At 47.0% G+C, this 14,174-nt stretch overlaps 1 protein-coding gene across 11 annotated transcripts in view; it reads right to left on the bottom strand.

The window, feature by feature from the left end:
• GRK4 (G protein-coupled receptor kinase 4) overlaps window positions 1-14,174 on the bottom strand; it is a 57,554-nt gene that overhangs the window by 24,549 nt on the left and 18,831 nt on the right. For 10 of the 11 annotated variants that reach the window (XM_067734930.1, XM_067734938.1, XM_067734931.1 and 7 more), the window contains exons 2-3: window positions 6,904-6,998; window positions 1,962-2,051 (exon numbers count right to left, since the gene is read on the bottom strand). In XM_067734930.1, coding sequence (XP_067591031.1) covers window positions 1,962-2,051; window positions 6,904-6,998 — 185 coding nt within the window. The remainder of the gene's footprint in view (window positions 1-1,961; window positions 2,052-6,903; window positions 6,999-14,174) is intronic. The other variant, XM_067734932.1, reaches the window with a different exon arrangement.

The raw sequence follows: 14,174 nt of genomic DNA, 5'->3' as shown, positions 1-14,174 counted from the left end.
GCAGCCCCTCCCCGCTCCGTGCACGGCTCTCAAATCCTACGGGCGCGGCCTTGCCGTCCACCCGGAGTCCGAAGGCTTCTTACTCGCTCTGCCACCACCCAGGGCTCAGACTCCCACCTGAATCTCCACAAAACCCGGGCCGGCCCCCCTCCTTCTGTCCCGTGGATCTCTTCCCGGGAGTCCCAGCGCATCAGCCCCCGGCCTCCTGCCCCGGTGCGGCCCCTCCTCCCCACCCCGCCCCGCGGCCAGCCCCTCCCACCTCCCTGCCGAAGATGCCCGTCTCCCAGGCCGCCTCCCCTGAGTGGGTGAGAGCACCGGGCTTGGGGGCAGAAGGGCTGGGATTACTGCCTGTTTTACTCAGTGCCGGGGAAGGTCCCATGGGGGACGCGCAATACATTCTCGCTGGCTGCAGATGAAGTTTAAAATGTGCTCAGAAAATCCTGAGTATTGGCTTAAGAGAAGTTAAGCGACAAGGAGAGCTTCTCTCATCCCCTTACATCCAGGATGGCCTGGGACTGACAGTGCCAGGCGCATGGCAGGCCATCGGGGCAGGGTGTCGATAGGACCACAGTCCCTGGCGACCAGTTAAAGGGAGTTCTGAGGAACGTGGGCAGAGAGAAGAACCTTACCGCTGCAAAGCACCCCGAAGATTCTGTTTCATGTTTAGCGTCCTGTGAAGCTGGCCAGCTGTGCTCTAAACAGTGACCCGACACCACCCTTCCCTCTCAGCTGCACCTCTGGGGAAAGCAAACGATGAACTCTGTTCTGCGTGATCAGAACCCCCGAGGAAGGCCCTGTCCCTGGCACCGCGGAGCACCAGGTGGCCCCTCCTGAGCCTGAACGGCGGTCGGTCGGAAGACTAGCCCCACTCCCGCCCTCCCCGAGTGCGACTTCTCGGAGAAGACTTCTCCGAGTACCGCTCTGCCTCCTCCTTCACTCTCCGCTCCACCTCCGCCCTATCGACCTTCTCTCGGAATTTTCTGAACGGAGACTGTCCCTGAACCATTTCGTATATCAGACAGCCACGTCCCCACCAATCAGGACTGAATGTGTACCTTTCATGATTGAGAACTTCGGGAGCTACATAACAAACACAGGAAATGTAAATTAAATCAAATTAAATGCCCTCATACTTAATTGCAAACAACACACTGTAAATTTAATGTCTGTCACCACGTGGATGACCCTCGCCAACATGTTAAGCCAAAGAAGGCAGACACAAAAGGCCACAGAGCGCGTGAGTCCACCCGTACGAAACAGCCAGAAGAGACGAGTCCACGGAGACAGGAAGCAGATGAGGGGCTGCAGGGCTGGGGGCGGACGTGAGGAGTGGGGAGTGACTGCTGACGGGCGCGGGCCTTCTCTGAGGTGATGAGAAAGTTCTGGAATCAGACAGTGGTGATAGCTGCACACCTCTGTGAACAAACCGGAATCCACTGACCTACACACTTCGGGTTGGTGGGTTTTATGGCACATGAACTGCATCTCAGTAAAGCTGTTATTACAAATCATTCCTGCTGCTCGTGGAGTAACTACCGTGGGGAAACCCCGCCTCCAAACAGGCAGAGCCAGGCCCCCGGGCGCCCCTTTTCCCTCAGAGTAAGACCCCAGCAGCAGGTGACAGCAGCCACAGTGGAATGGGGGGAGGGTAAGTGCGGGACTCAGCAGAGGCCCTCAGGGTCCCTCATGTCAGAGGCCCCCCTGCGTCAGGCTGGGTCACTGCCCTGGAGCTGCGCGCATAACTCTGACAACCTTGTGGGGGTGTGCGGGGCCAGTGAGCACAGCGGAGAGGCCCACTGCCCTGTCCCTACTCTGGCCCGTCAGCAGAGAGGAGCGCAGGCCGGGGGGCCAGGTATGCTCCCCAGCAGCGGGCCAGGGCGGACCCCAGGTCCCTTCCCGTGTTCAGTTCTCTGTGTCCTGAGGGCAGGGGCGCGAGCACCCCGGGGTGGTACATTACGTACCCATGTAGCTGAGCGTTCCGACTCTTCCTTGGATGGTCTCCCCTTCCGGGATCTCCATGGCTCAACCAAGATCTGAAATCCGGATGTGTCCTGCATGTGGCCAAATACATGAGACAAACCACAGGGGGTGAGCTGACACTTTACCAATAAAGAGTGGGAAAAATCTAAAAGACACGGATGGAAATTATAGCAATTCATACCTGGAAACACTTAGATATAAAATTACATTTAGGGAGTTCCCTGGCAGTCCAATGGTTAGGACTCCATGCTCTCACTGTCAAGGGCACGGGTTCAATCATAAATAAATAAATAAAAATAAAAAATGCAAAAAATGAAATTACATTTAATTTTTGCGTTCAGTTCCACTACCCGCAGGAAATTAGATTTATGCCTGGATATTGATCAGGAAGCCCTTTAACCATAGACAACTACAGGATAAAACAGGAGCATTAAGTTTGCTATTTTATTTCCACATAACTACCAGACACATAAATAAAACTATAATGGAGGGCTTCCCTGGTGGCCCAGTGGTTAAGAGTCCACCTGCCAATGCAGTGGACACAGGTTTGAGCCCTGGTCCGGGAAGATCCCACATGCCACGGAGCAACTAAGCCCGTGCGCCACAACTACTGAGCCTGAGCTCTAGAGGCCACGAGCCACAACTACTGAGCCCGCATGCCACAACTACTGAAGTCCGTGTGCCTAGAGCCTGTGCACAACTACTGAAGCCACCGCAATGAGAAGCCCGCGCACTGCAACGAAGGGTAACCCCCCCCACCGCAACTAGAGAAAGCCCATGCGCAGCAATGAAGACCCAACACAGCCAAAAATAAATTAATTAATTAATTAAAAAAAAACTATAATGGATACTATATCAACTATGAAACAGCAAATAAACACTCCCTGTCGGAATACCAAGAGGCTTATACACAGGGACAACAACAGACAAATAATACGGAGTTTTTCTCTAAAGAACAAATGGTAATAGGGTCAAGGAAATAATAAAAAACTATGTTATGGGGCTTCCCCGGTGGTGCAGTGGTTGAGAGTCTGCCTGCCGATGCAGGGGACACGGGTTCGTGTCTGTGAGTCTGTTTCTGTTTTGTAGATAGGTTCATTTGTGCCAGATTTTTTTTTTAATTAATTAATTTTTTTTTGTGGTATGCGGGCCTCTCACTGTTGTAGCCTCTCCCGTTGCGGAGCACAGGCTCCGGACGCGCAGGCTCAACGGCCATGGCTCACGGGTCCAGCCGCTCCGCGGCATGTGGGATCTTCCCGGACCGGGGCACGAACCCATGTCTCCTGCATCGGCAGGCGGACTGTCAACCACTGCGCCACCAGGGAAGCCCGAGTTGAGAGTTTTTAACTCTTTCCTCCCGAACTCAAAGGTTCAGAAATGTTCCTGGTTTCCACTGAGGTAGCAGATGGAGCATAGGTCTGCCAACCTTCTTACCCAGCTTCCTACTGAAAGGAACAAAGACAAAATCACAACAAAAAGAATGAAACGTGATCTGGAAAAAGAATACAGGGCACCCTCAAGAGTGAGAAATTTGAGGATTACCTGGAAGAGAGAAAGCCTATGGGGCTGGATTGTTAAAGGAACCACCAGCTGAATCTGCAGAGATAAGCAGGTTGCCCGGGTGTCTGGGTCCCAGAAGCCCCTCCCAGGCCTGGACACAACTGCCGACCAAGGGACTTCTTCAGGCTGAAGCCACCTGGCAGAAAGTTGGGACCCCAGGGGGGAGGCAGAGCACAACTGAAGAACTACACACTCTACTGGCAAAGCGGAGCCATGCTGTCTGTGGCCACTGGAACGCAGGCCCTGTCTGGACGGCACCCCGCTGACGCACCCGCCTTCCAGAACGCCATTCAAGAGAGGGGTACAACCACAGAGGAAGCCAGGCTGCCACCGCACAAAGAAACACAGCCCTTAACATAAACCTGAATAAATAATCGCATTCTCTAGATACAGGGGGAAAGCAGCAGGTAAAAACTAAAACCAAAACCAACTAACCAAATAAACAAACAAAAAAAGCCAGCAGAAAAACTGACCCAGGAGAAAAGGTAATTCAGGCAACAGAAAGCTTACCTTTTAAAACCCTAATTAGTATCCTCTAGACTAGAGACTGAAGGGACTGCTAGAACATAAAGCATGAAAGAAGCAGTCACAGAACAAGAGTGTGGGCTTAGAAATTAAATACAAATATGATTAATGACAAAACACTGTGGGATGGGCTGGATAGTGCTTTGCATGTGCATAAAAGCATGGACGTTTATCTGGATAATAAGGAAATCTCCTAAAATGAATGGCAGGGACTTCCCTGGTGGCGCCGTGGTTAAGAATCCGCCTGCCAATGCAGGGGACACGGGTTCGAGCCCTGGTCCAGGAAGATCCTACATGCTGAGGAGCAGCTAAGCCCGTGCGCCACAACTACTGAGCATGCACTCTAGAGCCCGCGAGCCACAACTCCTGAGCCCACGTGCCACAACTACTGAAGCCCGCATGCCTAGAGCCCATGCTCTGCAACAAGAGAAACTACTGCAATGAGAAGCCCGCAAACCACAATGAAGAGCAGCCCCCGCTCGCCACAACTAGAGAAAGCCCGCACACAGCAACAAAGACCCAACGCAGCCAAAAATAAATAAATTTTTTAAAATAAATAAATTAAATTAAAATTTAAAAAGACTGATCAGATTTTCAAAAAGCCTTGGTGCCAGACTAAGGAGTTACTCTCTCTCCTAGAAGGAACAGATAAAAATAATAACTACACGTAATATTTTTCACCTCTTACTGCGTGCCACTATGATTTAAGTCCTTTCTGTGTATTATTTCATTTGAACTTCACAATAATACAAGTTGGGCATTGTGAGGACAGCAGAGACCTTATGGGACCTGCTCACTTCTGAGGGCCGTCTGGATCTGGGGCCGTGGAGGAGACGGGGGCAGTGGGGCTGGGACGGGGGGACGGGGCAGGGGACCAGCCAGCGGACGAGCAGCTGCTGCCAGAGGGAGGTGGTGAGTGTCGGACGGAGAGGCCAGCTCCCGGTGACAAGTGCATCTCAGAAGGCGACTCACTCCAATTCTGAGTCCCCTCGTGGTGAGGAGACGGCAGCAGGAGGGAGTCTACATTCTCAAAATGGTCATTTTGGTTATGTGTATTTTACCACAATTTGAAAAACATTTGTACGTGAATCACTGTAGTCACTTTACTCACAACAGACCAAAAACGAAAACAACTCAATGTCTATGAAATGATGAATGGATAAATAAAGTGTGATATGTCTATACAATGGAATATTATTTGCCAACAAAAAGGAATTAAGTTCTGATTCATGCTACAGCATGCGTGAACTTTGAAAAGATTACGTTAAGTGAAAAGAAGCCAGTCACAAGAGATCACATAGTATATGTTTCCCATTTACATGAAATGTCCAGAATAGGCAAGTCCACAGAGACAGAAGTAAATTAGTGGTTGCCTGTAGCTAGAGGTGGGGGAGGGAACGGGGAGTGGCTACCAACGGGTATGGGGTTTCTTTTGGGTGATGAGAATGCTGTAAATTGAAAAACTGATTGTGATAATGGTCACACAACTCTGAGAATGTATTAAAAACTATTGAATTGTACACTTTAAATAGGTGAATTGTATGGCATGTTAATTATATCTCAATAAAACTGGTATTTTTAAAACATAATGAGGAAAAAAATGTAATGACATTAAAATGGCTGGATAGGTCTTTGGGGAAAAAATACTCCCACTTTATACTATCTGAAATTAATTTTGATAGATAAAATATTTAAACTTTCTTAAAAAGGAACTATAACAGTACTAAAGAAAAGATAGATTTTTAAAAAAATTATCTTAGGGAGTAAAGGTGTCCTCCCTAAGTACAACATAAAGCTCAGAGACTAAGAAGAAAAACATTGATATAGTTGTCTATATAAAAAATTAAAACTGCCATATTGAAAAATACTGCAAGCCAAGAGGCAAAAAGCATAAATACAAAATGTATTCACAATGAATATAAAAGGACAACACCTTTCATACATAAAGAACTTTCAAAAATGAATTAGAAAAAAGCAAATTGAAAAAACCCAATGAAAATGCTCAACCCCATCCATAGTTAAAACAAGAGACCATTTTGCAAATTACAGTTTAGTAAAGGTTAAAAACATTGATAACGACCAGTGTTAGCCAGGTCATAGGCAAGGGTAAAGCGATACAACCTTTTTGAAGGGTAATTTGGGAACATCAAAATTTTGAATGCACATACCCTTTGAACCGGAAATCATGTCTCTAAAAAAATACAATTATAATTGCCCTTAGACATGACTCTACTTGTGAGTTCTTGTGCTCATGTCAGGACCTGTAGCTAACTCTCTCCTTCTTTACATTGCAGAGTATCCCATGACCCCGCCATACCTTATTTTTTATCTGACTATTCCTTTCCTGAAGTTCTCACCAGTAATTCCTGTCCATACGCACAGAGAACTGTCTGGAAGGAGACCGAGAAACGGTTACCAGTGTTCACTGCTAGAGAGGATGATTGCTGCATTTCTCTTCTGTTCTACCTAGAACAATGGGTATATATCACTCTTTTTTTTGGCCGTGCTCCACAGTATGTGGGATCTTAGTTCCCCGACCAGGAATCGAACCTGCAGCCCCTGCATTGGAAGCGCGGAGTCTTAACCACTGGACCACCGGGGAAGTCCCAGTTCTTAAAAAAGGTTTTTAATGAAAAAGTCAATAGCCATACTTTATAACTGCACATTAGAAAATCTACAGGGTTTTTTCCTGGGAAGAATCGTGACGATATATGGAGAATCTATTAAATAGCATTTGAAGCAAATAAGGGACTAAGGAAAGACCAACATCTAACAAACGAAACAGCACAACGCCAGCCATGACCTCCGGACTCGAGCAGGTGCGGCTTCCTTACTCACCAATCGAACGTCGAAGCTTGCTGCACTGGGTGCCGGGGGCAGCTTCAGCATCTCCCTCCAATTTTTACTACGACCGATTTTTTTGCCATATCCTCCTAAATTTGAAAAAAGCAAGGCATTTTTGTAACAATCAGAAACATCCATTTTTTAAAAAATTATTTATTCATTTTTGGCTGCCTTGGGTCTTCGTTGCTGCGCACGGGCTTTCTCTAGTTGTGGCGAGCGGGGGCTACTCTTTGCTGCGGTGCGCAGGCTTCTTATTGCGGTGACTTCTCTTGTTGTGGGGCACGGGCTCTAGGCGGGTGGGCTACGGCACGTGAGCTCAGTAGTTGTGGCTCACGGGCTCTAGAGCTCAGGCTCAATAGCTGTGGCACACGGGCTCAGTTGCTCCGCGGCATGTGGGATCTTCTGGACCAGGACACGAACCCGTGTCCCCTGCATTGGCAGGCGGATTCCTAACCACTGCGCCACAAAGAAAGTCCCAGAAACCTCCATTTCTGACAACTTCTTCCATTCATGTATTCTGTTGGAGTAGCTTGGGTACCTACGATGAGGGATCTGGAAGGCACCCTGATGAAGTGTGAAAATCCCACCGAGGCAATCAGTCACTGGCTCTGTCCTTTAGAAATCAGGTGACCTGGACCTTCGTAAGCAGCTCTGCTAAGCCTATATCCAAGTTTGTAAAGCGGACCTAATATCATAAAGGGCTGCTTATAAATATCCGTTCAACAATTATTTACGAAGCACCCACTATATACCAAACACCTTCAAAGTGCAGGAAATACAGTGGGAAAAAAAGACCATTCTAGTGAGGGAGAGAGATTAAAAATCACTTAATGACAAGTGATAAGAAAAAAATTAGCCAATCATATCGTGATAAACGGTGTGAAACAAAATCAAGCAAGGCACAGGCGCAGGCTGCTCTTTGGGCCGAGGTAGGACCAGGAGAGACCCCTCTGGAGGGTCACGCTTAGGCAGAGACCTGGGGTGTGAGTCTCGGGAAGGTCTGGGAGAAGACGACTGTCCCTAGCGAGACAAGAATGGTGGGAAAAGCAATTACATGATATTTTAGAAAGAGGTTTTTAAACAACTGACCTTTAAAAAAAGTTTAACTCCGAGAAATTAGAACCTTCGATTTTAAGCATTCTGAGGAACTGAAGTTTTACTGAATTTTATCCAAGAGAAAACATACAGTTTTCTTGTTTTGGTTTGGTTTGGTTTGGTTTTGTGATTATTTTTTTAATAATTTTTATTGGAGTGTAGTTGCTTTACAATGTTGTGTTAGTTTCTACTGCACAGAAAAGTGAATCAGCTATATGTATACATGTATCCCCTCTTTTTTGGATTTCCTTCCTGAACCCTACTCAGAGCACTGAGGAGAGTTCCTTGTGCTATACAGTAGGTTCTCATTGGTTATCTAAAAACATCACAGTTTGGGCCGGTGACTAAAGCCTCCAGGACTATTGGGAGGAACAGGGAAATCAGGAGGAAGGTCCTGTTTCTCGGGGAAGTGACGCGCTCCCAGTTTGGAGAGGAAGACACCAGAAGACGGGGGGCTGTTTTAGGCTCAGGAGGGAAGGCCTGGCTGCAGACAGAGATTTGACAGTGGCTGCCTAGTGGGTGCAGGTGGGAGACACGGGGCCTTCCTCCTCAGCCTTCCTTTCTGCTCCACTACTCCCCCCATTTCAACTGAGATCGTGAGCCCTGGACTTGCACCCACTCTCCGGACGTCCCAGAGCACCTCAAGGTCAGCTTCAAATTAGACTCATCACCTCCTGCAATCCAGTCCTCTTTCCACACTGAGATTCCTGCCAAACAGCTACCATCTACCAGGCCAAGGAAGCAGGAAACTGGGGCACCATCTACCTCTGTCTGCTAAGCACCGCTGTCAGTCACTCAGGAGGGGTGCGCTGCTGTGGTCCTGCGTGCAGGGCCCTGTCAGGCACCAGGCACACCGTGCAGAATCACGGAGGCCAGCCCGGCCTTCAGAGGCGCTCCTGCCCCCCCCCCCCACCCTCTCTACTGTCCTTTCACGCCAGGGCCACCACTCTCCTCCACCTCCCTTCTAACTGGCCTTCCAACCTCTTCCTCCCTTCCAGACCCTCCCCACTGCTTCTCAGGGTCACCTTCCTAACATGCATATACAAGCTCACTTCTCCACCGCCTACAGACCCTGAAGGTGTCGCAGAGTCTGAGGATGAAGTGAGAACAGAGCGCAGCCCTGCCTGACACCATCCCCAGGCACACCGTGCTCAAGCCACGCCACTTACAAAACCTCCACTCGGCTCAAGCGGGACCCCCTCCAGGAAGCCCACCCTGAGGGCTGAAAGGAGGAGGAGAGTTAGGACAGGTCCACAATACCCTCACCTCTCTAGGACCTTCCCACCTATGGACTTGTTCAATCGCCCCCTCGGATGTAGGTACTGCTACTAGTTAGTCCCTTTTCTCACATAAGGGACCCAAGCTAAGAGTAAATAACTTGCCACTGTCACACAGCTGGCGAGAGAAGAACCGAGACACACTCGGGCCTGCCTGACTCCAGGAATCCCGCTTAAACAGTCCTGTCTATTAAGAAGCAGTAAAGCTGCAACCAAAGCGGTTTTGGTTTTGTTCTTTTCTCTTGAAGCGCAAAAGCATCGAAACTAAAGATTTGCCATGAACACGTTTAGAAGTTAAGGTATGTTGGGACTTCCCTGGTGGTCCAGTGGTAAAGAATCTGCCTTCCAATGCAGGCGACGCGGGTTCGATCCCTGGTCAGGGAACTAAGATCCCACGTGCAGTGGGGCAACTAAGCCCACACACCACAACTACTGAGCTCGCGCGCACCTCAGCTAGAGAGAGAAAACCCACGCGCCAACTCAACTAGAGAGAAGCCCGCGCGCTGCAACAGAAGATCCCGCGTGCCGCAACTAAGACCCAATGCAGCCAAATAAATAAATAAATATTAAAAAACGAAAAAGAAATTAAGGTATGTGTGAAATGAAAATAAGAGTAAACCAAAACTCCCAAGATGTCAGAAATGGTTATGGTGATGGCCATAATAATGAGTAGCCCTTATTAGCATTTACTAAAAGCCAGATACTTTTCTAGAAGTTTCACAAGTCTACTCTCACTAAATCTTCCCATCAGCCCTACAAGGCGACTACTGTTGCTGAGCACTTGTTATAATCCTCGTTTTACAGGTGTGGAAACGAGGGCACAGATGTGTGGAATAATCGGCCCAAAGCTTTACAACCAGTAAGCAGGGACGCTGGGATTTGAACCCAAGTAACTGCCCTGGACAGATGGGGACGCCACCTTTGTCACAGCAGCTGTTTTTCCATCAAGAACCAGGACTGCCAAGATAAATGCGCAATGTGAGGAAGAGCCGGCCCCAGTGGGTCCTGGATATTGAGGGGCTTGTGACGTGGTTTTATACCTTGAATGCCATGATTATTTTTATAACATATTTTGTGACGTTACACACCATCCAACTACAATCATGAATTTAGTGTGTATTATTCCAATCCATTTGTAGATATCTGCGTGTGTGTGTGTGTGTGTGTGTGTGTGTGTGTGTGTGTGTAGCCATGAACAATATCGTATTGTTTTAAAACAAGATTCTTAAACTGGGATCCACAGCAGATATCAGGGTGTCCCTGAATTCAAACTGGAAAAAGAAATCATCTTTATTTTCACAAACTTCCAAGCAAAATTCATCACTTCTTCGGCTATAAATATAGACAAAAGTACAATCATATTAGCAGTGCCTGCGACTTTATCACCAGAATTCAGATTTTCATGTCGCATCATCGTTATTAGAGGTAACTCAAAATATCTCGTATCTCAAACGACTTTGAAATTACAGTATAGGTGCCAGGCCAGCAGCCAGACTGTCTACAAGCACTCATGCAACACGGCCAACCGACTCGTAGGCAGCTCTGTGCCGGGCAGTTAATCGTTCAGACTGCGAGTGGCCAGGTCCCAAGTTCTCACATGGGCGGTCTAGCTATGTACTTTACTCTCTACAATTCCCTACAACTGTATTGATCAACGCACGGAAGGAGGTAAGTCAAAGGCCATCCCTCAGTTTACAATCCCCATTTGAGCTGATCAACAAGAGTCCTCACGCTGACAGATCTTTAAAAGACGACACCTTAACTTGCCTACGTTTTACATGTATTGCCCTGTCACTTAATGCTCGAATAAGAAAGCACATATTGTAACACGAATCCATTAAAAATTTTATAATTATTTTAATGTAATTGGCTTCCTTTACAACTGTAGGTAATTAATTTTATTTAGATTAAGAAGCCCTATTCTAGAGGTTGTTAGATTAACAGGAATGGTGTGTTACTGCATACATCACTCTACAATTTAGTATTTTTTCAAGCAATTTGGTCCATTTTGACACAACTGGCTTACTCCGTCCCAGTCTGTTCCTCCTCGACCCCCAGCCTCAGGCCTTTATTCCTGGTCACCCCACCTAAACTGTCATGCCCCACCTCACGTCCAACCCTTAGCATCTCCCTTCTCTGCTTCACTATTTCTTCTTAGCCCTTAACACTATCTACTACACAATCTATTTTACGTACCTTGCTGAGGACCTGTCTCCCCACTAGATTATAAACTCCTTGAAGAGAGGGGTTTTACCTGTGTTATTCGTAACTGTACCCCCGATATCTAGATGAGTATCTGGCATAAAATAACCACTCAGTAAACATTTGTTGAATGAGTAAATGAATTCGTTTTCATTACTATACAGCAATTTACTGTATGAACATCCACCCAATGTGAGAAAACAGCTACAAACCATATATCTAGTAAGGGATTATTATCCAGAATATATAGAGAACTAAAATTCTACAACAACAACAAAAGGCAACCAACTCAAAAATGTGCAAAGGAGTTGAATAGACATTTATTCAAAGAAGATATACAAATGGCCAATAGGCACATGAGGAGATGCTTAACATCCATAATCATTACAGAAACGCATATCAAACGTTGTACGACCTCATACCCATGGAGAGGCTAAATCAAAAGAAACAGAAAATAGCAAGTGTTGATGAGTGTGTGCAGAAATCTGAACCGTTATGCACTGTTGGCGGGAGTGGAAAACAGCACGGAGGTTCCTCAAAAAAATTAAAAATAGAACTACCATAAGATCCAGCAATTCCACTTCTGGGTACATACCCCAAAGAACTGAAAGCGGGACCTCGAAGAGATATTTGTACACTCACGTCCACTGCAGCACATTCATAATAGCTAAGATGTGGAAGCAACCCAAATGTCCATCAGCAGACAAATGGATAAGCAAAAGAAGTACATACTTAGAATTATTCATCCTTAAAAAGGAAGGAAATTCTGACACATGCTACAATGTGGATGAACCTTAAGGGCATTATACTAAGTAAAATAAGCCAGTCAGAAAAAGACAAATATTGTACAATTCCACTCATAGGAGGTATTTAGAATAGTCAGCATCATAAGAGATGGAAACCAGAATGGTGGCTTCCAGGGGCTGGAAGGAGGGGAGCATGGGGAGTTATTACTAATAACGGGGACAGTTTCAGTTGTATAAGATGAAAAGGGTTCTGTGGACGGATGGTGGTGATGGTTGCACAACAATGTGAATGCACTTAATACCACTGAACTGTACACTTAAAATGGTTAAGATGATACATTTTGTGTGTATTTTACCACAATAAAAATTTTTTTGAAAAAAAAAAAGAGAGATCTAGTCAAACAACATAAAGTCATTTGCAGTTTAAGTACTGAAAAGGTATCACCCAGCTCTCCACTTCATACGCCACCAGAAGTGAAGATGATGTGCAGATGCAGCAGCCTTGGTGAGGGAGTTGTTGGCTGTGACGACTAATGCCGTAGAAAACTCTCCAAGCACAGGGCAGAACGTGACCAGAACCGCTGAAACGGCAGACCAGGCCCCAGCTTCTTCCTGGACGCCGCTCCGGGGTTATCTCTCTTCCCTTCCTGCATCCAGTGTCAGTGTTTACCTTAGCACAGTCACTGCAAAGACACAGGAAAAAATGCCTCTCAGTCCTTCCTCATCCCGTGAGAAAATCCCAGGGGGGATGAGAGAAGATACATCAGATTTCCCTCTAAGTACCTTACCTGGCCAAGTGAGGGGAAAAGAACACCTCGCCTCCGGCCCATTCGTTATCACAGTACTTCCTGAGAAAGGCGATTCTGATGCAAAAGAATCGCTGTACAATCTCAGAAGAAAGGGTGGGCTTCTTACTTGCACCCACTACACCGTTTGTGCCCTGGCACTTCTGTCCCAGGGGAAATGGAGCTGACAGACCCTCTGCTCCTTTTGCTTGTCTACCTTTATTTGCTTGTCCATACGGGGCTTCCCTTGTTTGAGCGCTTTCACCATCTTCTGGCTCTGAAACAGCCCCTTCACCTCATACCGCCCAACAGTAATCCTTTTCCTTAGTGTTTCTCTAAAACGCCTGCAAAGAGGAAGGAAGAGACCAGCAAAGTCACAGCCCCGGTGCTCCTGATGCATAAAAGCCAGTGAAGTGGACAGGCTCCTCCCAGGGAGGGTCACAGGCCAGAGGTGCAGGTGCTGCAGAGCGGTGGCCAGGACTCAAGGCTCTGCTTGGCCTCTGACTTCTGGGCCAGAGCACAGGGTGACAGTAGGTCATTTCCAGCTCCACATACTGACGAGGAGGCAGCCTATACCTGCCAGGCCGGGTCCTCCCTTTGCACCTGAGAAACCTTGATCACAGGATATCCGCTGACTAGTAGCAGCAGGGCTGTGACAGAAACGGAGCTGGCACAGAAGGTAAGCATCTTATTTGTCATTTTCTTAGGAAAGGCCCCGAATTCAGACTTTCACTGAGTCATACTGGCTTGATAATTCACGTGAACTCAAGTTAGTGAAATTCTGATGTACTTGATTTAATGCTGATGTACGTAAAGTCTTCGGAGAAAACATAAAGTTGTGTTTCAGTAAAAAGCTATACGTTGTATTCACCTGGCACCTCCGGCTAGGTTATCCAATTCTAGGCTTCCTTGTCTCTGAGCTGTCGTGCAGCTGTCTGTAAATCACAGGTGATGACGGGCAGACATTCGAGCCATCTTATCTGGTAGTTTCCATGGTCTTCTATAGAAAAATCATTTTGCCTCCATTTGCAATTCAATTCCTTTACTCCATAGAAACTTTAGCTTTTTTTTTTTTAATATAAACTTGGTTTTTATTGATTTTTTTTTTTCCCAGCCACGTGCAGCATGCGGGATCTTAGTTCCTCGACCAGGGATCAAAC

Source organism: Pseudorca crassidens, chromosome 4 (assembly GCF_039906515.1).
Source record: "Pseudorca crassidens isolate mPseCra1 chromosome 4, mPseCra1.hap1, whole genome shotgun sequence".
Classification (NCBI taxonomy): domain Eukaryota; kingdom Metazoa; phylum Chordata; class Mammalia; order Artiodactyla; family Delphinidae; genus Pseudorca; species Pseudorca crassidens.
Note: the sequence above shows the minus strand (reverse complement) of the source record. Positions and strands in the feature narration are given on the sequence as shown.